General features: G+C 44.2%; 1 protein-coding gene across 7 annotated transcripts in view; it reads right to left on the bottom strand.

The window, feature by feature from the left end:
* tox2 (TOX high mobility group box family member 2) overlaps window positions 1-26543 on the bottom strand; it is a 104522-nt gene that overhangs the window by 38272 nt on the left and 39707 nt on the right. For 6 of the 7 annotated variants that reach the window (XM_029114128.2, XM_029114130.2, XM_029114129.2 and 3 more), the window contains one exon: window positions 15857-15916. The exons of the other annotated variant lie outside the window; for it this stretch is intronic. In XM_029114128.2, coding sequence (XP_028969961.1) covers window positions 15857-15916 — 60 coding nt within the window. The remainder of the gene's footprint in view (window positions 1-15856; window positions 15917-26543) is intronic. 7 annotated transcript variants of the gene reach the window in all.

Here is a 26543-nt window from a genome sequence, read left to right as displayed (position 1 = left end):
AAATCTTTCAGAAACTAAAGATTACAAAAATAAAATAAATGTGATGACAAATACAAAATGTTTCTTTTTTCTTAAGCACAGATATGATCCATTTCATCTTAGAGAAAGGAGTTGATTGCTGTATGAGAATAATCTCAAACGGTCCTAATTGCAATCATTTGTCCTTTTATGTTTCTTAAATGTCCTTTTCTTCCCCTCTTGTCTACCCCCACCTCATCGACCCCCATCTCATCTCATTTCCTGTCTGCTAACATCTTACTTCTCACTCCTTGTCCAAGGTCACAAGGTCACAAGGTCACAAGGTCACAAGGTCATAGTCCTCTGATCAGATATCAGATGCAATTTGAATGAGACCTTTTGTGCAGTGTCATATTTAATTAATCAGTGGTGTCTGAGACTCCTGTTCTTCTTAAAAATGAAACATCTTTGCAGATACTCAAAGTATATGTTGAATCTGGGTTGTTACTGATGAGTTGTAAGGTAGTTAAGGAATGCTTGACATGGCCACTGGCCAAACTCTCCGTCTAACTCTCCCAGATTGAATGAGTGGAAAACAATTTTGAAAGACATAGGGTATTTAGGCTGAATGAAAACCGTGAAAAAAGTTAATAACAAAATTACTAATTACTCATTGGATTTTAAATTAGGCTAAATTGGGCATCCAATAATGATTAGCTACATGCCTTAGGTAATACAATTTCCTTGGCTGTAAACTCTTATTAACTTTGGCTAGCTAGCAATTTTGTGTGGTGTGGTAACATTCGCTTTACATCTTTACAAGAGTTAACTTTTAACCTTGATTACTCAGTTACTGCTTGCTGTTTTGCAAACTAATGCTAGCCAACGCTAGCTCACTCAGCCAGACCACCTCTCACTAAACATCACCTCGCTTTAAACACCACCTCTCACTAAACATCACCTTGATTTAAACACCACCTCTAACTAAACATCACCTCACTTTAAACACCACCTCTCACTAAACATCTCCTCGCTTTAAACACCACCTCTCACTAAAAAACACCTCGCTTTAAATACCACCTCTCACTAAACACCACCTCTCACTAAACATCACCTTGCTTTAAACACCACCTCTCACTAAACATCACCTCGCTTTAAACACCACTTCTCACTAAACACCACCTCTCACTAAACACCTTGCTTTAAACACCACCTCTCACTAAACACCACCTCTCACTAAACATCACCTCGCTTTAAACACCACCTCTCACTAAACATCACCTCTCTTTAAACACCACCTCTCACTAAACATCACCTCTCTTTAAACACCACCACTCACTAAATCATCACCATTCTTTCTACACGTTACAAATGTTAAACATTATTGTTCATTACCATGTAAATATTCCCTAATTTTCTCCTTAACATGACTTGCGTTACTTAACGCTGAAACAGTATTAAAAACTGTTCAAGCTACAGATAAAAAAAAACTTTTATCTCACATTTATTTATCCCACCCAAAAAACGGCTTAAACTTATATTGACCAAGACAAGAAAATATGTATACATTTGCCTATCTTCAATCCACTTTGTTTCACGTTTAGCCATACCAATTTACAGTCGTTTAATGTGCGAAAACAATTATTATATTAATTTGCATTAATTAGGCCTAAAACAGTTGCACTGTTAGAACAGACTTCAGACGACAACATAAACATTCTTTTAAAATTCTTAAAAACATTTATTGACAATAACCATAAATATGCACATATCTTATGGTTACGCTGAACACCCAACCAACTCTACTAGCCGTTGCACTTTCTGCAAATCCAATTTCCAATGGCACAGGAATCATTCACCCACATCAAGACCAGAGGAATCACACCCCTACATCAAGACCAGAGGAATCATTCACCTACAACAAGGCCAGAGGAATCATACACCTACATCAAGGCCACAGGAATCACACCCCTACATCAAGACCAGAGGAATCATTCACACTGAGCCTCTTTGATTCAAACATTTGAGTACAGGTAAAGCTTGTGATTTTGAGAAATGCAGTTTAGAGAGTGAGGGGACATTGTTTTGGCTAAAACAAAATGGATATTTAAATCTCTCATCCACAATGACTTACACAATAAATAGTGAGCACATTAAAACAAATAGATTGTTGGTCAACATTGTGTTATACAGCTTCTACATCTTCCACAGTTCTCATTAACCAATAGTAGAGCCTTGGAGCATCTGAGAACCATGCACTCACTTTGGGACTGGATACATTCCAAGTCACATTCAATACTTGTTTTATTGTTCATTTGCATGGATATTTTGGATGGGACCCATTTTCTCCTCCCTCCCTAGCCTTTCATTTAATTATTTGATGTGGTTTAGTACATTTCATTACAAGACTGTCTGAAATTCTAGTACTTATTGGCAGTCTTTTCTGAGAGGATAAATAATGAGAATAAGGAAAGGGATGGTCCGTAAAGAAAACAGAAACATGCAAAATAAATAATCCAGGGACTTTCTATGGACTATTTTACATAAGGTTATGTCACAACCCAACACACTGTGTTGTTTTAACCCAACATTATAGTCTAATTTACCCAGGTGCTGGTTCAATCCCTAAACCCAGGCCCTGGTTAAAAATACAATCCAATGCTGCTGTGTAGAATTAACCAAAAACTGTGTTGTCCAACATTAAACTAACTCTGGGTTTGTCCAACAGTTTCCAAATTCTGGGTTTGTCCAACAGTTTCCAAATTCTGGGTTTGTCCAACAGTCACCGAACTCTGGGTTTGTCCAACAGTTACCAAACCCTGGGTTTGTCCAACAGTTACCAAACCTTGGGTTTGTCCAACAGTAACCAAATTCTGTGTTGTCCAACAGTTTCCAAATTCTGGGTTTGTCCAACAGTTACCAAACCTTGGGTTTGTCCAACAGTTACCAAACCCTGGGTTTGTCCAACAGTTACCAAACCCTGGGTTTGTCCAACAGTTACCAAATTCTGGGTTTGTCCAACGGATACCGAACCCTGGGTTTGTCCAACAGTTACCAAATGCTGGTTTGTCAAACCACACAATTGTATACTTATTTTTTACTTGGTATCTATTTATATATTATCTATATTATATATATATATTATAAGAACTATAGTAAATGTATACATTGCCATCAACAAATCACTTTCATAGAACCACACAGTAATTATGACAGTTTAAGGAGAATGTCCCCCAACCTATCCAATCTGTTACAGTATATCATTCACCTGACCAAGGGTTTGAGGGTGAACAAATTCAGATTCCGAACACAATGTGAAGAAGAAACAGGGAAATTCTTAAGATGCTTATCAAGACTTGCACTTTAAGGCTTGCACGAATTAGCACTAAGGTTGTCGATGTTCTACTAGCAACTGGGACTACAAGCACTCAGCGGATATGGACACGCTACGCAGTTAGCGTAATGGAAACCTCTACCGTCTTCTACTGTGACGTTAAAACCAGTTCAGGACAGACTGACATAGCATCCATCATTGTCATCTATTGAAATTAAGATTAAAAATAGAGCTTGAAACTGAGCCTTAATTCACATCAAACTGCTGAAACAACAGACATCGGCTGTCCCTCACATGTGGACGACCAACGCATTATTCCAGTTTATAAACCCGTTGGTTATAATGTCACACACAGTTCAGCTAGCTAAACATCAACAGATTAGATTACATTCAAGTTTATTGTCATAGCATGAGTACAGTACAGCTTGATGTAATCATTGGATGAATTTGCAGGTAACAATAACTAGAAGCTGTCGGCTGTTTACAAGGTTAATGAAGAGGGTAGATCATTTCCTGGAAGGACTTTATGGCTCAAAAACATCCAGGTCTAGTGCCTAATATTGAGAACGGAGAGATAATACCAACAAGATATTCAGGGATGTCAATTACATTTTTTACTATGAAAATGAATAGACAGGTGCCTAAGAATGTCTTCACACATTCTGAGACGAATGGTATGGTGTCATGGATTATACATATGTGCACATCATTAGCAAATGTATTTTTACAAAAATACCGGGAAACATCACACAGAATCTACAAACCTGTTAAAAAGTTCATAAAAGTTTTAGGTTAAAATAATTAGATCAAGGTGATGGTCCGAATCTTCCTGGTTGCAGTGTCACCTGTTTTGTTTGGCTGACAGAAAGTACATCATGAAGAATGGGGTGGCGGGTGAATAAATAATAAATAAAGGGCCAATGTGCCACGGCTTTGGGCTGTTCTTAGGCATGACGGACAGCAGAGTGCCTACATACAGCCCTTATCAGTGGTATACTAGCAATATATTACCTATGTCTGGGGTGCCTTGGTGGTATTATGAACTGGTTACTAACACAATAAAAACAGGAAAATGTCTTTTGTGTGTCATATACCACTGCTTTCAGACAATCAGAGTTTCAATCAGCTGGTTTATAATTTGCAATGAACCCTAGGCGGTATGAGTTCTAAGTGGCGTGCTAATGTATCTGGCAAAGATAGAAGGCTGCCCCAGGAGTGACTAATTTGAAGTGGCACAGTAACAGTGGAGTAGAAGGAGCTTGAGCTATCAGGCAACATGCTGGGGTTACATGGAGTGAGCTTTATCAAGCAATAAACAAACAACAATAACCCTGTCTCTGTCTCTCCGTCTCTCTCTCTCTGTCTGTCTCTCCCTGTGTCTCCCAGTCTCTGTCTCTCACTGCCCGTGTGTGTGTCTCTCTGTCTCCATCTGTGTTTTTCTCTCTCTGTCTGTCTCTCCCTGTGTCTCCCAGTCTCTGTCTCTCACTGCCCGTGTGTGTGTCTCTCTATCTCCATCTGTGTTTTTCTCTCTCTGTCTGTCTCTCCCTGTGTCTCCCAGTTTCTGTCTCTCGCTGCCCTGTGTGTGTCTCTGTCTCCGTCTGTGTGTTTTTCTCTCTCTGTCTGTCTCTCCCTGTGTCTCCCAGTTTCTGTCTCTCGCTGCCCTGTGTGTGTCTCTGTCTCCATCTGTGTGTTTTTCTCTCTCTGTCTGTCTCTCCCTGTGTCTCCCAGTCTCTGTCTCTCACTGCCCGTGTGTGTGTCTCTCTGTCTCCATCTGTGTGTTTTTCTCTCTCTGTCTGTCTCTGTGTCTCCCCTCTTCTAATGACCCTTTGATTTGACAGGAAGGGGATGGTCCAGTGAGGTCAGGGCTACCCCTCCACTAACAGGTCATTATCGCAGTACACTGGAGCGGAACAAAAGGTTGTTCAATCTCTCTCAGACGAAACGCAGAGAAGGGAGAGATGGAAAGAACTGTGTGGACCATTGAAAGGATTAATGAAGATGATGGGCAAATAAAGTCGGATGAATGTGAATTGGCGAACGTTGGGGACATAGGTTAGCCCAGCTAGCAGAAACAGAATTTAGATTCAATAATCTTTCGTCGCTGTGTTCTCAGCCCAGGCCTGATAGGGTGAGGGGGGGGGGGGGATTCACCCACTGAACTCTACATAGTGTAAAGTCTTCACGTCAACGCAACAACAAAATACACAAAGACAACAAACGATCGGACACAAGGAACCAAGGTAGGGGTTCCCAAGAGTCAATCTGAGAGAGACTGTTACAAGCCCCTCATTCTGACGTGAGTGACACAGCAGGGGGCGGGGATGTGGGCGGGGATGGAGGGGAGGGCGGAGGGAAGGAAAAAGAGAAAGAGGAGGACAGAGGGACGGACGGAGGGAGGGCAGATTTCGACATTTCAAACGAGGGCCATAATCAAACTTATTGCCTGACAGGAGGCATTTAGCATTACGAACTTCCATTTGGGGCACATATTATTACAGCAGTATCAACCTTGTCACTTCAGATAAAGAGCAGCAATCTCTCTTCAGAAGAGGGATCTTTTTATAACTTTATTCATTGGTTGCCCTGTCTCTTCTGCTAGGCTTAACTGGAACACTGCTGTTGTGTAGCCTTTGGGATCGGTCCCAATTGGCAAAAAAACAGCCCACTGTACATGGAAAGTAGTGCACCAAGTCTGGAAAAGGGTGCCATTTGGAACGCAGCCGATGAGGTCTGTGCAGCGAACATCATCGATAAACAAATCCAATGACATGAGCCCGTTGTTACAGTGCTTTAATACTGTTGTTCAGTGTTGTTGTTTTCTGTGCCGTTTTCACACTAGAAGTCAATGCTAATGCTGTCCGAAGACAATGACCCTGTTGTTTCCGCCTCTGACTGACAGAAGCCTGATTGTGTTGTTGTTCTGGGCTGTTTTCGTGCCTGGGCAATAAACAAAACACAAAAAAAGACAGTGGGTGGATGGATCTTTGGTCATTTAAAACGCAATTGTGGAACGGAACAATGAGGTCGCTGACTGGACAGCCTGGACAAATACATGTATTCTACTGATGATGGTTAGGACCTCCTCCCAGTAACGTGGTGATGGGGACAGATATGTGTGTGTGTGTGTGAATACTTACATGTGTGTGGATTTGGACATTCATTTGTGTGTGTGTGTGTGTGTGTGCCTAAATGCAAGTCTGAACAACAGCAAGTCAATATACTATAGTTTCACTGTGTTTTTAAAGACGCATTGTGGGATTTCTGGCCACTGGTTGTAAACGCAGCACTGTTGAGCCAAAACGGGTCCCCAAATATTGTGGAAATCCTATGTGTTGTATCTGCTGATGTGGTCTGTGTCATCAAAACCACAGGCTTTCAAACTTGCAATTTCATGGCTAACTGAGGTATGAGAGTGATTCTACTTGTAGATTATCTGGATGCTAACAACGCATCACAGATCCAGCGCAAAACTGGAGGTTTACATTTTTTTTTATTATTCATGAGAGGGTTCCAGTCTGAGTGGGGTGCAACACAGTCCAATGTGTCAGGATTAGGGTTCCAGTCTGAGTGGGGTGCAACACAGTCCAATGTGTCAGGATTAGGGTTCCAGTCTGAGTGGGGTGCAACACAGTCCAATGTGTCAGGATTAGGGTTCCAGTCTGAGTGGGGTGCAACACAGTCCAATGTGTCAGGATTAGGGTTCCAGTCTGAGTGGGGTGCAACACAGTCCAATGTGTCAGGATTAGGGTTCCAGTCTGAGTGGGGTGCAACACAGTCCAATGTGTCGGGATTAGGGTTCCAGTCTGAGTTGGGTGCAACACAGTCCAATGTGTCAGGATTAGGGTTCCAGTCTGAGTGGGGTGCAACACAGTCCAATGTGTCAGGATTAGGGTTCCAGTCTGAGTGGGGTGCAACACAGTCCAATGTGTCAGGATTAGGGTTCCAGTCTGAGTGGGGTGCAACACAGTCCAATGTGTCAGGATTAGGGTTCCAGTCTGAGTGGGGTGCAACACAGTCCAATGTGTCAGGATTAGGGTTCCAGTCTGAGTGGGGTGCAACACAGTCCAATGTGTCGGGATTAGGGTTCCAGTCTGAGTTGGGTGCAACACAGTCCAATGTGTCAGGATTAGGGTTCCAGTCTGAGTGGGGTGCAACACAGTCCAATGTGTCAGGATTAGGGTTCCAGTCTGAGTGGGGTGCAACACAGTCCAATGTGTCAGGATTAGGGTTCCAGTCTGAGTGGGGTGCAACACAGTCCAATGTGTCAGGATTAGGGTTCCAGTCTGAGTGGGGTGCAACACAGTCCAATGTGTCGGGATTAGGGTTCCAGTCTGAGTGGGGTGCAACACAGTCCAATGTGTCAGGATTAGGGTTCCAGTCTGAGTGGGGTGCAACACAGTCCAATGTGTAAGGATTAGGGTTCCAGTCTGAGTAGGTCACGGCTCGACTATACGGAGATGGGACAAGCTCGACGGAATGCCTTCGGTACAACGCCGCGCCCTGTTCATGAAGCCGTGGCAGGACGTTCGTAACTGGCAGAGAGACGGGCATTTCTCTGCCTTCCGAGTGGGTTTCCAGTGTGTATTAGGTAGATGTTTTATACCGTAACTGCACACACTGGGAGGGCATCACGAGTTTTAGCTGCAGTTTACCTGCGTGGTGCTTAAATGATGCTGCGTGGGAAACGGACGCGATGCTGTTTTGGACTGACGCCTCAGCGGTGTGAAACTAGCAGGCTCCTTACGCAAAAGCACATTGCTCATCCTAAGAACCAAATCAGTAATCACAGAGGTTGGACCATTCAATCTGATGCTGCACTGAATGTCTGGTTCCTTATGAACAACATGCATAAATAAGGACTCCGAATTGGCTGGTGGAAGGAAGGACACTCCACTGGGAACGTTGTGGGACTCTCACTACGGTGAAAAGGCTCACAATAACCGAAATAAGATCGCCACTGGGCTCATTTGATCACCTACGGAAGCACAGAAAACTGTTGTCTTGCCACGGCAAAGGCCCCGTGCGCCGAAACACAGCTGTGCATTTGTTTACAGTTCCGTGTCAGTAAAACTATTCCAAACAGGAGGCTTTTAACGGGTGAAAAAGGAAGGCAATTTTCAAATCACCCAAAAAAAAAAAAAAAGACCACAGGGAAGAAGGGGACAGAGAGAGAATGACGAAGGGGGGGGGTGAGTGTGGGGGGGGGGTTGGCTTTCTGCTGCAGCAACAAATATGCCTGCACAATGCACATCTTTCTCGCTTTGTCTGCTTCGTCAGCGAACGGCTATAGAAATATTTTGGCAGCCTGCTCTTTGTTTTCATTTTCACAAAAGGTGGAGGGAGAGAGAGAGGTGGGGGCGGGGGGGGTGTGCTGGTGCTGGTGGAGGGGGACGGAGGAGTTGTCGAGAGCAGAGGAGGGGAGAAAGAGAGAAGAGAGAGACTGATCGGAGAGAGAAGAGTGAGAAAAAGAGATTGACAGAAAGCAGATAGAGAGAGGAGAGCAAGAGAGACAGAGAGAGAGAGGTAGAGGGGGAGAGAGGGGGAGGGGGGGAGAGGGGAAGGGGGTAGGGGAGAGCAGGGTTTTCAGTCTGCCACTCTCCGTCCCAGACCCAATCTAAACAGCGGGAGGAAGCTGTAAATCAAACTAATGCACCGACCTGGTAATTCGGAGCAGCAGGGCCGTGGCGGCGGGCATATAGGGGGACCCCAAAACGGCGGGAGTTAACCAAAACTGCGGCGGCACAGGCTTTAATCAGCGCCAAAGATCCGATAACACTGTCTCCCCCAATCAGAGCGGCTTCCTGTCAGTCACACAAGACTGATTCGGACCAATCAGGCCTCGCCGACACACTGACATTGCCGAGGCTGGTCTGCGGCCAGCCAGTGAATTACCCATCTCGTTTAGAAAGGGGAGAAAAGAAATGAGGAGAAAAAAGCTCCTATAACTCTGGCATGCATTCGAATAGGGGCCCCATTCCCTACACAGCACACCACCCTTAACCTATTAGTCCACTGTTAATGGAGTAGGGTACTAGTTGGGACGTCCCACTGTTCTCCTTTTGGTGGGACAGGATTGGGCTGATGGACACATCAGGAATGTGACATCATAATCAGAGCACAAAGTCTACAATGTCTCATTAGAAACATATGGATGTAAAGACGTATGAAGAGAGTTGTCGCAGGCTGTGTGTGTGTGTGTGTGTGTGTGTGTGTGTGTGTGTGTGTGTGTGTGTGTTTGTTCGTGGGTGTGTGCGTCTCCTCCAATGCCTAAGTGGATGGTTTTCAATTGCAGTTACTGTGTTATCATCTCGTAAAATGCAAGACCTTGTCGTCTTAAAAATTGGAACAAGATTCTGTAACGTTTTTTTGGTTGTTGCAAATCTACAAATCGCAGCCACTTTGTTGGCTTTCAAACACTGTGTTAATTACAACACCACACCGGGGACTGGCCTCAGATCAGTGCCAGAACTGAATGACTCGAAACATGGAATGCACAAAAAAAAAAAAAAAAGGAGAAAGAAACATGGCATTTCAAGTGAAACTATTTTCAACTGGTATAAATGGAAAACAGGCAGGCCCAATTTAAAATAAGACATTGCCAGGGGCCGACTTTTGTGCGATGGATTCAGTGTAGCGGGGGGCGTAGGGAAAGGTGGAGATAGCAAAGCCATTTACCACAGTGAGTAAGAAAATAAAATGTAAATGGGATTCACTTCATCACCGGGCCTTTCAGACGGGCCCTTCCGACTTGCGATCCATGCGGCTCTTTTCTTTGAAGATGCTAGTGCTGGGATGCACGCAGGCCGGCCAAGCCAAGCTGGGGAGTGAGGGAGGGTGTTGGACTGGCTGGCTGGCAGAGGTACACTCACTCTGCATGCGTAACCAGCGAAGCACTTGGCAGCCTCGGTGATACAACAGGGCCAATCAATAAAACCTTGTTACACTAATTGCGAGATTATAATCTCCTCTAGGTACTTCGGCTGCATATCCAAACAGTCACTCCATTAAGAGAATGATTCCAGCGATGGCCTCTCCCTATCTCTTTCTCTCTCTCTCTTTCTCAAACGTCTATTATGCTAAATTAATTAATGGTCAAAATGCATATAAAGGGAGTATAGCTAAAGAGTTACTTGGTAATTTCGGCCAAGAGTCCCTTTAACTATTCATCCAGTCACAACATCCAATATAGGAAGACATTAAAGGTCATTTTGGAACCAAGCACTAGCTAGCATAAGCACAGTGAATGGAAGTATGTGGTATCCGCTAGCACTTCCAGGCTGTGGACTAATGTGAGTGACTTCCTTCAAACAGCATAAATAATATCCACAAGGGAATCTTCCTCTGGGGATTGTCAAAATCCCTTTAAGGTCAAATGGTGGAAGCATATTTTTTTTTAATGCCCACAAGTTAATTGGAGAGAGAGTACTTTATAGGCTGCCATTGGAAAGTCATGACAAAATGGCATTGCATCTATTCAAGTGGAGTAGCTGGGAGGAGTTATATATAATTTAGTCTACAGGTGTAGCTGGGTGGGTTTATATAGAGTATAATTTAGTCTACAGGTGTAGCTGGGTGGGTTTATATAGAATATCATTTAGTCTACAGGTGTAGCTGGGTGGGTTTATATACAGTATAATTTAGTCTACAGGTGTAGCTGGGTGGGATTATATAGAGTATAATTTAGTCTACAGGTGTAGCGGGATGGGTTTATATAGAGTATAATTTAGTCTACAGGTGTAGCTGGGTGGGATTATATAGAGTATAATTTAGTCTACAGGTGTAGCTGGGTGGGTTTATATACAGTATCATTTAGTCTACAGGTGTAGCTGGGTGGGTTTATATACAGTATAATTTAGTCTACAGGTGTAGCTGGGTGGGTTTATATACAGTATAATTTAGTCTACAGGTGTAGCTGGGTGGGTTTATATACAGTATCATTTAGTCTACAGGTGTAGCTGGGTGGGTTTATATACAGTATCATTTAGTCTACAGGTGTAGCTGGGTGGGTTTATATACAGTATCATTTAGTCTACAGGTGTAGCTGGGTGGGTTTATATACAGTATCATTTAGTCTACAGGTGTAGCTGGGTGGATTTATATACAGTATAATTTAGTCTACAGGTGTAGCTGGGTGGGTTTATATACAGTATCATTTAGTCTACAGGTGTAGCTGGGTGGGTTTATATACAGTATCATTTAGTCTACAGGTGTAGCTGGGCAGGTTTATATATCATTCAGTCCAGTCTAAAGAGTTAGTTGGGTTCTAGCCTTACTGGATTATGTTCCTTACTTAGTATACTGTACAGGGACCAGAGGTCCTGTGGGCACACAGCCGATGTTGTCTGCTTGGGGCCCTATCGATTGGACACCGGGAGACACCCGGGCAAAGGTACACTCTGTGGTTACTCTTTTGTACACTGTTGCCACGACGACCACGAATGACCCCAGGCAGACAAAGGGCTTGTTGAGGCCAGGCCAGAGGCATGACCTTGTCTTTAATCAGACAGAGGGAGGGAAAAGAGAGAGTTAATGACAGTGAGAGGTAAAGGGAAAGAAACAGGAAGAGATAACTGAGAAGAGAGAGAGAGAGAAAAGCAAAATGCAGAAATAGCTGAGAACAACAGAATTAAAGAGAGACAGAGAGAGCTGGCAAAAATAGCAATAGACAGCACTGGGAGAGGTAGCAATCAAGATCAAGACAGCGATTCATTTTCGTGAATAATTGTTTCTGCTGTCTGCTGTTGAAAAACTTGATGTTCATTATTAGCATCACTTTAATTATGTTATATTGTAAATGAAAACCTATTTCCAAACGGCACCTTGGCGGAATGTACATTGTGCCAGCAAAGCACATTTTATTAGAATGCAATTGAAAACTGAGAGCGAGACAGGAAACAGGGGGAGACATACAGTGAAAGAGTGCGCTATGCTCTCAGACAACTGGGATCAGGTGGAAGATCACGTGAGCAGTGGACATGATGGCAGATCTGACCCCATTTCCTGATGATTCATCTGACAATAGAAATGAAACTGTCACCACAGGTAGTGGAGATCACAGGGTACGATTAACCAGAGATACAGTATTGTCTTTACAGTGAGCTGCTGATGTAGACACTTTCAGGCAGTTTGGAGGCGTCAGGTTCTTTTCGCCCTAAAACCACTGACCCAAATGCATTTCAAAGTAGTAGGAGGGTTAAAGGGGACCAAAGAAAAAACTGCCGAAATGCTCGCAACATATAGGAATGGAGATGGTGAGGCCAAAAACGGGAGAGGATTCCGTTATTTTTTATTTTTTTACGGGGGGCTAATACAGTATTTGTTAATAAGGTATATGTGAGTGTGGGCCCCGCTAAATGCTCCCCGTGGGCTCCCCCAAAGTTTTAGCTGTCAGACTGAACGAGAGGCGAAAACTGGTCATGCAAGGAATGGAGGGAGGCAGATGTCAAATATGAGCAGACCTTGAGTAAACAAAGTACAAGACAAGAGCAAAGCTAACTCCTCTCTCTGCCCGCTCAGTCTGCCCACCTTCCACTCTGTCAGTCCACTCCCTGCCCCCTCGCTCCCCCCTGCCTCAAAACTGGACCCGTCGGTCTTTTCTCTCTCACCTCTCCTTCACTCAGCCTCCTTTCAACATAGGTTGTTTTACGTTATGTACAGTGCTGTGCAAAAGTCTTGGGCACCTGAAAGTCGAACTAAAGTCATTTATTTGGATATTAAGTGTTTATTTATATATATATATATATATATATATATATATATATATATATATATATATATATATATACACACCACTGTTCAAAAGTTTGGGGAAACCTTTTCCCTGTTTTTTGTCCATTTAAATAACATCAGATTGATCATAAATACAGTGTAGACATTGTTAATGTTTTATATGACTATTGTAGCTGGAAACAGCAGATTTTCAATGGAATATGGAATATCTGGCGTACAGAGGCCAATTATCAGCAACCATCAGTCCTGTGTTCCAATGACACACTGTGTTGGCTAATCCAAGTTTATCATTTTAAAAGGCTAATTGATCATTAGAAAACCCATTTGCAATTATGTTAGCACAGCTGAAAACTGTGGCGCTGATTAAAGAAGCAATACAACTGGCCTTCTTTAGACTAGAACATCAGCAATTGTGGGTTCGATTACAGGCTCAAAATGGCCAGAAACAAAGAACTTTCTTTTCATCAATCTATTTGTTATGAGAAATGAAGGCTATTCCAATGCGAGAAACTGCTAAGAAACTGAAGGTCTCTCCCAACGATGTGTACTAATACCTTCACAGAACAGCGCAAACTGTCTCTAAACAGAATAGAAAGAGAGAGGCCCTGAAGCAGAGCAAGAGGACAAATACATTACAGTGTCTAGTTTAAGAAACAGACCCCTCACAGAACCTCAACTGGTAGCTTCATTAAATCATGTTTAAACTATGCAAGAACTATGAGGGAAGAAGCAGTCAGCTGGTATTCTGTCTATAATGGAGCACAGTCACCAGATCTCAACCCTATTGAGCAGCTTGGCCGTATGGTACGTCAGAAGTGCCCATCAAACCAATCTAACTTGTGGGAGGTGCTTCAGGAAGCATGGGGTGAAATCTCTTCAGATTACCTCATCTAGAATACCAAAGGTCTGCAAGGCTGTAATTGCTGCAAATGGAGGATTCTTTGATGAAAGCAAAGTCTGAAGGACACAATAATTATTTCTAACCTTGTCAATTAATACATTTACTATTCACTTTGCCCTATTTCATATTCAAACTCATTTCATATAAGTGACCTCAAACTTTTGAATGATTATTATATAATTAATTTTTTTAATTAAAACACTTACTACCTAAAGAAATAGACTTAGTTCAGCTTTGAAGTGCTTAAGACTTTTGCACAGTACAGTAAGTCACATAGATATACGAGGACGATCACTGACTAATTCTGATTACCAGAGATAATAAAACACGAAGGAAAACACTTCCTAAGTCCACAATTTAAATGGAACCAACTAATCGGATTTTGTTCGATGCCATCCATTTTTATGATATGTTACGTTGTGCATTTTATTTGTGTGATTCAAATGACTGCTTGTTCTGTATGCATTGCGCTTAAGAACCTGGATCTTATAATTTACTACGGGACTATTATGAGTGAACATAATATACATGGGTAAGACCCTTCTCTCTACTGTAAGATATTTTCCTCTTTTGGGGAAAATTACTAAATGTATGCACTCAATACTATCCGTCCGCATGGCTGAGTCACTGCTAACTGACAAAACTGTGATCCAGTCAGTTTCTTACATTTTTCTCACAACGCCGCTAACCTAAAAATATCCCCTAAATTAAACACCTCAACAGAAATAGCCCCAACCAAAACACCCCACCACCCTGTAAATACCCCCAACTGAAATATCTAATCTCCTCCTCTAAACGCCAGATCAAAAGTTCAGAGTGATGGCACAGCCATACGTTTGGCCCGTCCAAATGATTGCAATTGACAAGGACAAGTGCTTCCCGCTGCATAGCACGACGGCGGGGCTTACGACGAAACTCCCCAAATCCCCCGGCTCGCAGACATATGGCAAGCCGCGAGTTCTAGTGCAGCTGCGGTGCCACGACACAGACGCGTTCAGTCATACCCAGTTAGAAACTTCTCTGAATACATGCTCACGGCCATGTTCTCGTACACCTCATTGTAACTAATTATGTCGGACGCACCCTCTTTCAAATGCAGTGCTCCACGGCGACACCGGTTTTGGTTTTCAATCTTCTCTCAAATCAGAAACAGATTCAGACCTTGAACACTTTCAGGCTAGTTGAGAGTCACCATGCCGCAGCGTGTCCGAGCCAGATGCAGAGGTCAGTCTTTCACTTATGTCGAGGAGAGGAAATGCGAAAAACGTCTGTGAAGTGTGATAATCTAACACAAGGGTCTCCGACTTTTTCTAGTATAAGAGCTACCTAGAAGAACATTTAATATTTCCTCAGCTACCCATCCTCCAAATATACACATTCTCTCTTCATCTTCCCTGAGCAACGTCTCTGTGTTCTCAGTGTAAAAGCGAAACTACTGAACTACATTTGTCAATATACATAACAACAAAGAGGGCACTATACATTTTTTTAAAAACTATTTAAAAAAGGTTGTTATATACCTGCATCCTCCTTTTTTAAAATGTTTAATATTGTGTAACGTTTGGCTTTGAAAATCAATAATGGCCTTACTGGTGTGGATTAATGTCTATGTGTCTTTGATTAGACAGCAGCCGGGAGCCTGTGGTCTATGATACTATGACTGTTTGTGGTGAAACGTGGAAATTGTACTGTTTGGCAAGCAAATCGTGAGTGGGTTGCAAGGTACTGGTGGCCAGCGATCGACCTGTAGCAGACCCCTGAAAAATCAACACCAGCAATACTCCGAACACTGACGGTAGAATTAGAATATTCCAGATTGCGGGACCGCAGCTCTATTTTCAGTCTCCCGTGAAACCGTACCAGTGGCAGGTGTAGGCATGCTCCGGTCTGACCGAATCAAAGGGTGTTTCATCAACAACTAAAGACACACTCACCTGATTTGGGGAGAGAAACTCCTGGTTATTTTCATTCATGTACATGTTGTCACCATCAAACTGTGAGAAGAAACACAAGGGGGACAGGAATCAGTCAGTGCACAGAAAAAACAAAAACAAACAAACAGCCAGCCTGTGGAAACAGTCAGTCAGACATAGGGACAGGTTGAATGATTCCAATTACTCAGTAGGGGCCGTTAAACCACTACTGGCTTAGTGTTCCTGGTGGATGTCAGTAATTACTGTTCATTTAGAGACCCATATAATTAGAACAGTCAGAGTAGTGAAACTCACTGCTCTGCTTGCCCGCAGCGGCCCCAGAGAGTGTGTGTGTGTGTGTGTGTGTGAGTGTGTGTGACTGGGCCATGACTCGGCCCGCCGCGTGTGTCACGCGAGGTGTCAACAGTGAGGGATGCAGAGGAAGCGCTAATCACACCAGCAGAAAGACAACTCATTCTGTCACTGCAAGTGTGTGTGTGGGGGGGGGGGGGCCGGGGCGGGTGAATGAGTGCAAGCCCCTGAGCAGTCGGCGGGCGGGGCCGAGGAGGGTGTGGGAGGCCGGAACGGTCGGCCTGGGTCGTTCGCCGGGGCCACATGTTGGCGACTCCCACCGCAGCAGTGATTAACACGGGGCTGTAGCCAGAGGTGAAGAACGCCTCACACTTCCCAGCGGCTTCCCTGGTCCTGTCCACCATCATTAGAGGGCGTTCAGCGCCAAACACACAGATCAGAGCCAAGCAGAACCGCCGCGCTGTGATGTCACGAGGCGGCTCTGTACACCGTCACGGGTCTCCAAACTGCCACGAGACGTGTACACTAGCGCCCCCTGTCTGACCCGCTCAAACTTGCACTCTTTTCGTAAAATCGTATTCCCTGTTCCGTGGTTTGGGCACTGTCAAGAGGTCGGCCTGCAGTTGCCTCCCTTCCGTGACACTGGGTTCTAGGTGTGACACTGGGTTCTAGGTGTGACACTGGGTTCTAGGTGTACACAGAAGCTGAAAGCCACAAGCGCATCCATACGGGTGGGAGCTGAAGTGAAGCCTTTTAACCCGCACAACTGATGTGACAGTGGCGAGCCATTCTTCACTGATATAATCAGTGCCCTGTAGCTTCTGACAGTGAGAGTAGGAAATAATTGCAACGGGCGTTACAGAACAACGTCGTCCCAACTGCCACGTTCCAAAACCACGGGCACATCCACAGTCATGATCGCTGTCGCCACGGGCACCGGACTGGATGACGGCAATGGCTAGCATCATATGATGTGTCAGCCATCACCTCATCCCTCTCGCAGTCATCCGTTAGATAGACTTAATGCTTTCAACGTAATGATTTCTCCTTGATGGAACCATTAGTTTTGCGGGCCACAATTATTGGATGATGGTTGCACACTGCAAAGGAAAATGAAATCCATTTATTCTGTTTCACTGGAAAGGAGGTTTGTAAGTGCTTTGAGTTCCCAATCAGGAAATGAATGGAGCGGAATTACGGCAGCGAGCAGTTATTTTCGCATATGACACAGATTTAGTTTTTCAGAGAAACTGCAGATTGTTTGTGATATTTACATATACATCGTATTTATATATTTTTTGTGCGTATTTTTCCTGCAAAAGGCACGCTTGTTGGTATCAAACAACGAACTACACTGTTCAGATGACAAGGCGTGCTAAAGGAGGCCCATGCTAATGACAATACATTACACAGCGGCATCACAGTGTATTACCCAAGAAGCCACTGTAATTAAATTGTGTACAGATTTTTAAAGTGCATTTCCATTTAATGTCACAGCTCTTCTTTGAATCAACATTCCTATTTTAAGGTGCCACAGACGCACATTACAACCGCAGCAATGTTACAGCCATTCATCTAACATGACTTCAACTACATTTTGTGTCGGGTGAGAAAACACATCAGAACTCACAGCCCTTCTCTGGCCTGCTGGCCCTCAGTTTGCTTTGTTTTTTTGCCTTCGTGGCCATTAATCATTACCGCCAAATCTACAGGAAAACAACCACAAAAAGAAAAAAAAACAGAGAGGAATGGAGAGACAGGGAGGTAGAGAAGAGAAACAGAGGGAATAACAGTGGGTAGAGAGGAATGAAGGGAGAAAGAGAGAGGCTGGATGAGGGAGGGATGGAGACAGAGAAGTGAAGAAATAAAGAATTGGGAGAAAAAGAGATGGAGAAAGGAAAAGGGAGGGAAAAAGACAATGAGAGAAGGGGAGGGAGGAAGAGAGAGAGAGTTGGTGGGGAAGGGAAAGAGGGAGTGAGAGGACGAGATAGAGGTGCAGAAACAACACAAAGCCTGGTGAAAACCCTGAGTGGTGAGGGTGAGGAGAGATGGAGAGAGAGAGATGGAGAGAGAGAGATGGAGAGAGAGATGGAGAGAGGGAGACGGAGAAAGATGGACAGAAAGAGAGATGGAGAGAGATGGAGAGAGGGAGACGGAGAAAGATGGACAGAAAGAGAGATGGAGAAAGATGGACAGAAAGAGAGATGGAGAAAGATGGACAGAAAGAGAGATGGAGATGTAGAGAGAGATGTAGAGAGAGATGGAGAAAGATGGACAGAAAGAGAGATGGAGAGAGAGAGATGGATGGAGAGAGAGAGATGGAGAAAAAGAGAGATGGATAAAGATGGACAGAAAGAGAGATGGAGAAAAAGAGAGATGGATAAAGATGGACAGAAAGAGAGATGGAGAGAGAGATGAATGGAGAAAGAGATGGAGAGAGCGATGGAGAGAGAGCTTTTTCAAACAACTGATATACATTTGACACCTACCACTCCAGTGTGCCGAGCTACAAAGCTCATAGAGTGTGGCGCTATAAATAGGCAGCTGTTTGTGTAAACCCAAGCCACTGACAGTTTGATGTAGGAAGTGCGCACTAGCATTGAGGTTATGGAACAACAGTTGAACGCCACCTATCAAACAGATCCAGGCCGCAAATGAGCATTCCAATCTATAGTAGTACATCAAAATGGCCCGCACGCAGAGCACGGCAGCCAATAGGAAAACTCTTGGCTTACAAGATGGCCGCCATCCCGGCGATGTTCACACTGCTAGCCGGTCCTACGGAGCGTGGATGTAGCTGCCCCCACCCCCCCCACCCCCCACCCCCGCCGCCGCCACATATGTTTTACATTTAGACCAAGTGGCACTGGCAGAGGAGAAAGCCCGGCCCGGCCCTCTCCCTGCCCTCCTCTCTTTGGCGGGGCTAAAATAGGGACTCCACGGTTTACCACACGGCCGTGACTAATCGCCTGTCAGTCAAAGTGCAAATGGAAACAGGCAGCAGTCAAAATGCCTGTGTCAGGACGTTGGTCATTAGAGCGCTCAGCCCGGCAGATAGCACTGAAGGTCTGAGGGGATGGTCTGTTTGCAATGAAGCAGATATGGATCGCTTGACTGTTTGTGCGCACGTGTGTGTGTGTTTCTGTGTGTGTGTCTGTGTGGAAAATGTGCATGCGTGTGTATGTGCGTAGGATTGTTTGTGTATGTATGTATATTCCATGTTTGCTCTCCTGTATTTGTTAGTGTGTGTTCGTGTGTGTTTTTCTGTGTGTGTGTGTGTATGTGTGTACATGCGTACTGTAAAAACACACGTGTCGATCCCTCTGAGTGCCCTCTATGTGTCCTCTTTAACAACGACCGAGCCCAGTGCGGATTAAAAAATGAGGCCGTCCATGTTGGTGTTTTTGACCATACAGGAGCTCAGCCGCCACATCCATTCTGTTCAAACACTGTTTAAAAGCACATCTGTGTCAGCTCACCTGGTTCAATGAAGCCAGTCCCCGCAATGGAACCCAACCTGCCCATTTGGATTTTTCCTATTATAGGTTTATCACGGCCACACCTCCAGACAGATGAAGTATGGTCTTAATTACACAAAAAGTAAGAGGCGGAGCCACGCAAATCCACTGAGCGGGAACATAATTGCTTCTTTATTGACTGAGGGGGGTGAGAAATGAATTGGAACAGCTGAAAACCCTCGGATGAACATTCAAACATTCAAATGCGGCAGGGAGGAGCGGAGAGAGATCCAAACGATCACAAATTGTGCGTGTGCTTGTAAAGGACTGAGACAGTGGAGAAATCAAGGGAGGAATGGCTGCTTTTGACAAGGCTGTGTTCAACCAAGCCGCCCAGTGGATCCTGGGAGACAATCCTTCCCCCTCGTACGGCAAGCTTAATTGCTCCTATCAGTGTTGTGATATAATATTCATCTGGGGTTAATGGTCTTTCCTACTGTCTGGTCAGTCACATGGAGGGTTTCCTAAAGCTCGGCCATCCCTGGAATGACACCTCGACTGGCTCGGCTCCAGGTGAGATGGACTGTTTAAAACGTACTGCAAGGAATCAGAGGGCCGCCTTAACGTGGAAAAAGAGAATGTTTCAAAAGCGCCCGTGATGAGTTTCTGTTGGAATGCTCGTGATCCATGTGGATGTTTGGGTCTGAATGGGCTCGGTTGTCCGCTGGGTTACACAGGGGCTGAAACGCATATCTCACCTCTGACCCCTGCGGCCTGGGTCGGTGTTGAGTTACAATTCGCCGTCCACAATCACACCATTGTGCTCGCCACAATGAAAGTTCATCTAAAACATCGCCAACCTAAACCAGGACTAATGGACCAGGTGGAAGTGAAAACGGAATTAGATGAGATTTAACGTAAATTCTGAATTCACGCAGATAGCCCAAACAAGAACCAGGAACGTTGGAAGGATGGCTGCCTCTCAATCAATCAAATGTATTTATAAAGCCCTTTTTACAACAGCAGTTGTCACAAAGTGCTTTTACAGAAACACCCGGCCTTAAACCCCAAGGAGCAAACAACAGTAGTGCTGAATTTCAGTGGCTAGGAAAAACTCCCTAAGAAGGCAGAATTTTAGGAAGAAACCTAGAGAGGAGCCAGGCTCAGAGGGGTTACCAGTCCTCTATGTGGACACAGAAATAGCAGCGGCTCCCTGAGAAATTGCATATAGAGATAATAAACTTTAGCTACAGCGAATGGGGATCCGACTAAAGTAGTACTAACACTACAGAGGGGATGTGGTCAGGTGGCCAAAACGTTTTTCCTTTGAACTTCGACACCGAACGCGTGTCCAAAACAAACGTGTCCACGTGTACTTCAATCAGCCATAGCAATCCACTTCCCAGGGGAACATCAAGTGTTTCATTTATTTAAGTTCATGCCTGAACTGTGTTGAACTGGTCTCTCGATATTAAGGCCACGAAACCAAGCTCCCAAGCTTCCCAAATGGCACCCCATTCGCCGCATAGGCTCGGGTCGAAAACACCTCACTACATAGGGAGGAGGATGTTATTTGGGACACGGAGCAAGCCTGTGGATTCCATTTAATATATTAAACCAGCTTGCATTATATGATGAGAGGTACAATAGGAGGCTTTCAAGGGCAGTCCCAAAGGAAGGCAACAAAGGCTCTCTCTCTTCAAGGGACTAGTAAAGCAATTCGGAAATAGCCAAACACTATTTTGTACACTGTTGTGTTCCGTCTTCAGCGCAGAGCGCAATTTCCCAAAACACAAATGAGAAGGGAAAAAAACGTCAGGGGGTCATTGGAGAGAAAGTGGAGACATGACAGATACCTGTTCTTTCACTTGAGCGGCTTCGATATATATTTTTAAGATAATGTATGATAATTGAGGCAGACGAGCTCAGTCTCTCGAAGAGTCAATCAAGGAGTCCAACAAGATCGACATCTGGCCTTTTGTGCAATTACCTTCTTGAGTGATCTGTTTGAAGTCGGCTAATCATCCAGCATGGTAAGAATCCCACTTTGACTCAACTAGAGGAAGTACAGGCCTCATCCAATCTACACCATCATCTAACTGTATTATGCCACTCATCTAATAGTCAATCGTGAATAACACTCGCACCTCTTGGTATATTAACAAATATCACGGTGAAAATCCTTTCCGAACCGAGATCAACCCACGGGTGCTGCGTCTGTCTCATCCACCCTACATCGCCAACGCTGTCCCTTCCTTCCCAAGCCTGACACAGCGGCGCCAGGCTCCACGCACAATACTGGACGACACTCCTCCTGAATCCAACAGTACCGCATTTACATGGAGATGCGTTCTAGGTACAGTATTCTCCTCTCAATAGGGCCTGTGATTCTGCATTCAGGGGCGCAGTGCTGCTGTTTATTTTCCATCCGGTAGCCCTCGTCGCCTGGCATTCAGGCACAATGCTCTATTACCAATCTAATTGCACATTCCACCCTGACAAGGGCTCATTAAGCCTTAATTACACACATGTTGTTTTCTACAAACATCTCCATTTGGGTTTCTTTCGCGTTGTAATTGTTCAGCGGGGACAGCCATCTGAGATCTCATCAATGGAGAGAAAGAGAATGAGAGAGACAGAGAGAGAGAGACACACACACAGACAGAGATACACTACCGACACAGAGCGACAGGAGAAAAAAAAGGGGGAAAAGAGACAGAAACAACGAGACAAAGAGAAAGAAAGAGCGAGATAGACAGAAAAAAAGAGATGGAGAGATAGGAAGATGCAGACAGAAAGAGACAGAGAGAGAGGGAGTGAAAAAGGCTTCCTGGAACTAGGTCATGTGTTGCGATAAACAAGGCAGAGTTCTAAAATAATACACCCATCCAGTGGAAGTAATTCCAAACAAGTGAGCGAATGTGGAGCTCATGTAATATTTACTGAGCACTAATAGACAGACGCCAGGTCTTTTCTGAGCAGTATGCACCCCCACTCTTTCTAAAACAAGGGGTTGCTGCTTTTTCTTTTTTCTCTCTCCTTTTTCTTGCAATTTGAATTTCAGAGAAAGCGACTACATTAATATATCTGGCAGATGGGGGAGGTGTTGGGCCTTAGCTCGCTTATCTCTCTCCCTCTCTCTCTCTCTCTCTCTCTCTTTCTCTCTCTCGCTCCTCTCTCTATTTCCATCCACCTTTTCCCCATCTTTCTGTAGCCTTCCCCGATCCTCACATCCCCGCTTTCTCTCTTCGTGTCCCTCTCTCGCCAGCTCCCTCGGTCTCCCTCAGCTACACGGTCCTGGCTGTGATGTTTTTTTGTTTTTTTTTTACACGTTTGTAACATTTCAGGGACCGAAAATGGGCCCTAATCCAGAGTCTCTGAGGCGTGAACGATGACATTACTGAGGAGAATCGCACTTAAAGACTTCTTTAAAAAAAAATACAAATCCAGCTGGCACTGTAAGGTCACTGAGGCGCTTGTTAGGCAGCCGGCCTAAAACACCAGTAACTCAGTAGCCCACTGTGCTGGGGTTTCCATGTCTGGCTGCTACTTCTATGGGGGATTGACTGGGAATCCTCTTCCGCTAACTTCCACTAGCCAGTTAAATGTGTCTTTCCGTGGCGTTGGAATGTCATTAAAGTGCTGTGGTGAATTCTGTACGATGCCAGGCCAGGGCTGAATTAGAGTTTGACGTATTTCAGATTACCGGCCGAGCGCAGGTCTGATGTGATTCTGGGCTACAGATGCCTGGGCTGAGGAACAGTCAAAACACCTCGCCATTCAGGAATTATTTGAAAAGCCGTAACGCTGAGATGGAACGAACAGCCAAAATAATGGTGGTGTGAGAAATCCTTTCATATTGTCATTGTTATTAGTGCAGCGTAATTATTTTCAAGATCCTTAACAAGATTGTCTGGTTCTTCCGATTCGAGACGGAAAAGAAAATGCATCAGTCTGTTCACTTATTTACAGATAGAATCTGTTTCCATGTTTATCTGTTTGTTTGTTTTGTTGACAATTTCCAATCTTAGCACAATTACCACCAAGTAGAGCCCATGCTGCGATGAAAACAAAGATGGATGTGCCATCGGAACTACGTGGAGATAAACAAACATGAAGATATTAACCAAAAACAACCTAAAATGACTCACTCTTGTTATCGTCACCAAAATAAATCTGGATGACATTAATTATAACAGCGACCTCCGTTGGATAACCAGTGTGAAGAGAAACACAGAAACACACACACATCTCACACACACACACACACACACACACACAGCGAATAGTATCGTTACTGTGCTGGCTCTAATAGACGGTCTCTTAGATATTCTGTACAGAATAGTGCTCATACAATATTAATATGACACACCAAAATATGGCAGTCGGAGCAGATTCCATCTCTCACTCTCTACATAATTGACTATGCAAGCTCTCCAAATCAACCAGGAAAAGCAGGAGGGAAAGTAAGAAGGAGGGAAAGAAAGAAGGAGGGAAAGAAAGAGAGAGAAAAGAATCCTGAAAAGGACCTGTCATCTCAGTGGGAGACATTGAACTCTTTACCCTGTATCATGTCAGAGCTGGAGACACGAGAAACCTCTACCACAACAACAAAAACAACAACAGCAACGACAACACGGCATCCAGCCTCCCAACAGATAGGGGAGACGGTAGTACGCTTTGGGCAGCCCCTATTTTGTGTACTTTAAAACAGACCCCATTGGCCCATGTCAAATGCAGTGCACTAAATCGTGAAAGGGTGCGCCATTCGGGACGCAGGGGTTTGTTTTTTTGGGGGACCAGAGACGCGGGGTCCGGAGAGACACGCGCCGACGGAGTCAGTTTGAGATAAGGGGCTTGCTGTCCCTCCCGGAGGAGACCTGCCGCAGCTCGACCACCTTTAACAGGGAGACGCTCAACCGTTTTACAACCTGATGTCACCCTGAGAGAAACATCTGCTGATAGAGCGCGCGCCGGGTTCAAACCCATCCTGCAGCGGCACACATGCATCGGAGACAGTGGCTGAGACCACTGGACCTCTGTAGGCCACGCTTATGACTTTAACAGCTGCTATGAACGTCGGCTGTGTGTAACCATGGGCGAGTTACTTTAAAGGGGGAAGAAACATCCAGGGATTACTGAGCTGTTTCTTTTCTTCTACGTCCTTAACTGTGACTTATTCCAAATATCCTGTCACACAACATTAGGTTTACATTCTTTAATGCTGGAATCCTTTTTTGAAACAATAAGAAATAGGTCAATACCACACCTGTTGTTGGTAAACAGACAAGCAATAGTCTTGGATATAACCTCTCATAAACTTGTAGAAAGAGCTGTGTATAATATAACTGTAGATATAAACACTTATATCTTGTATTTTGGGTTCTGACATGGCACAAGAGCTGAACTAAGCTCAGAAGTTGTATTCTTTAAAAATCAATGGGTGTATATAAAATAATTTTAAAAGTAAGAAAACCGGTGCCACAACAGAATTCTAGCTTTAGGACATACTATGAAAAAATACCCAATCCTATTGAGTCATATACAGTACATAAGTCAGGTATTTTTACAGGTTTAAAAGTTCAGTGATGTTTTCACAGTTCTGTTGAACATTCTTTTGAGAGTCCCAATGTACATCTGTAGATGCTCTACAAATAGTAACCGCCAGCAAACTGTCAAATATTTCTGTAGAGAGGTAACTGCTTGCAAAGGTTACCGTAAGGGTTAGTAAAAGGTTATGGGTATGTAAAAAATTAGGAAAAAGGAAATGGTAAGGATTAGTAGTTTGTTAAACGGTTACTGATTGTAACATTCTGTCTGTAGATGCAGAGCAGATAGACTGTCAGCACTCTCCAAATAATGTATTAACGATTCTTGTTTCTGTTTTGTTGGTTATTTTTAACTCATAAATGCCTCAAGAGCTCAGTAGAAATGTGTTACAGAAAACCAGAGTCTAACTACAACTGTCTGACAGAAAACAAAAGTATTAGTACAACAGTCCAACAGAAAAAAACTGTCTAACTACAACTGTCTAACAGAAAACAAGAGTGTTTGTACAACTGTCTAACAGAAAACTAGAGTGTTTGTACAACTGTCTTACAAAGGGAACAGAATGAACCACTATTTGCGGACGCTACCAGCAGCTTGTTGAAGCAGCCAAAAGTGTCACTTGTGAGGGCAACAATAAGTAGGTCTTCTCTGGGCGAAGGTCAACAACAGCACAATTTAAATGTCACACAAAAGTACAGCAGCAACACAAGCGATGCCTAAAGTCCCCCCCCCCCCCCGCTGTGGTCTTCGAAAAAAAAACAACAACGGCTTTATGAGCAATAAAACACAACTTAAATGAAAGAAAGGAGGACAGAGAGGTGGAGCCATGGGGGGGGGGGGGGTGGGGGTGGGGGGGGGCTCTGTGCACCTTGACAGGAAGCAGAAAGGTGAAGAGCACGAGCCGACTTGAGTGAGGTTATTTTGGCTTGAAGGGGGCTGAGGGGGAGGGCGGATACAGCACAGAACCCACTTTCAACTGAACCCCTGGTAGAGAGCGATGGAGAGATAGCGAGAGCCAGGAGGGGAAATGAATGGGGCTGCAACCTTCTGCAACCTCTCACCACAGCACCTGATAAGTACAATGGAAAAACTTCTGGTTTCCTTCACACTGTTAAGTGGTTGCACTCTCAGCGCAGTTACAGTTTGGTTGCAGTTCTTCAAAGAGAGGAGAAACAGACAAAAGGAAATAAATATACACCATTTAACCCTTTTTTTTTTTTCCGGCTTTTTAATTTGAACAACTTCACATTTGAATGAATCTAAATGATCGTAATATGGAACGCTTTCAGATGAGAACAGACACTTTCACCTGTAAGCTACTGGCTGTTGAAATCTAGACTACCTGAACACATATAAAACACTTCCTGTGTCCCTCTTGCTCTTACCGT

The sequence above is a fragment of the Esox lucius genome, chromosome 17 (genome assembly GCF_011004845.1).
Source record: "Esox lucius isolate fEsoLuc1 chromosome 17, fEsoLuc1.pri, whole genome shotgun sequence".
In the NCBI taxonomy this organism is placed as follows: domain Eukaryota; kingdom Metazoa; phylum Chordata; class Actinopteri; order Esociformes; family Esocidae; genus Esox; species Esox lucius.
Note: the sequence above shows the minus strand (reverse complement) of the source record. Positions and strands in the feature narration are given on the sequence as shown.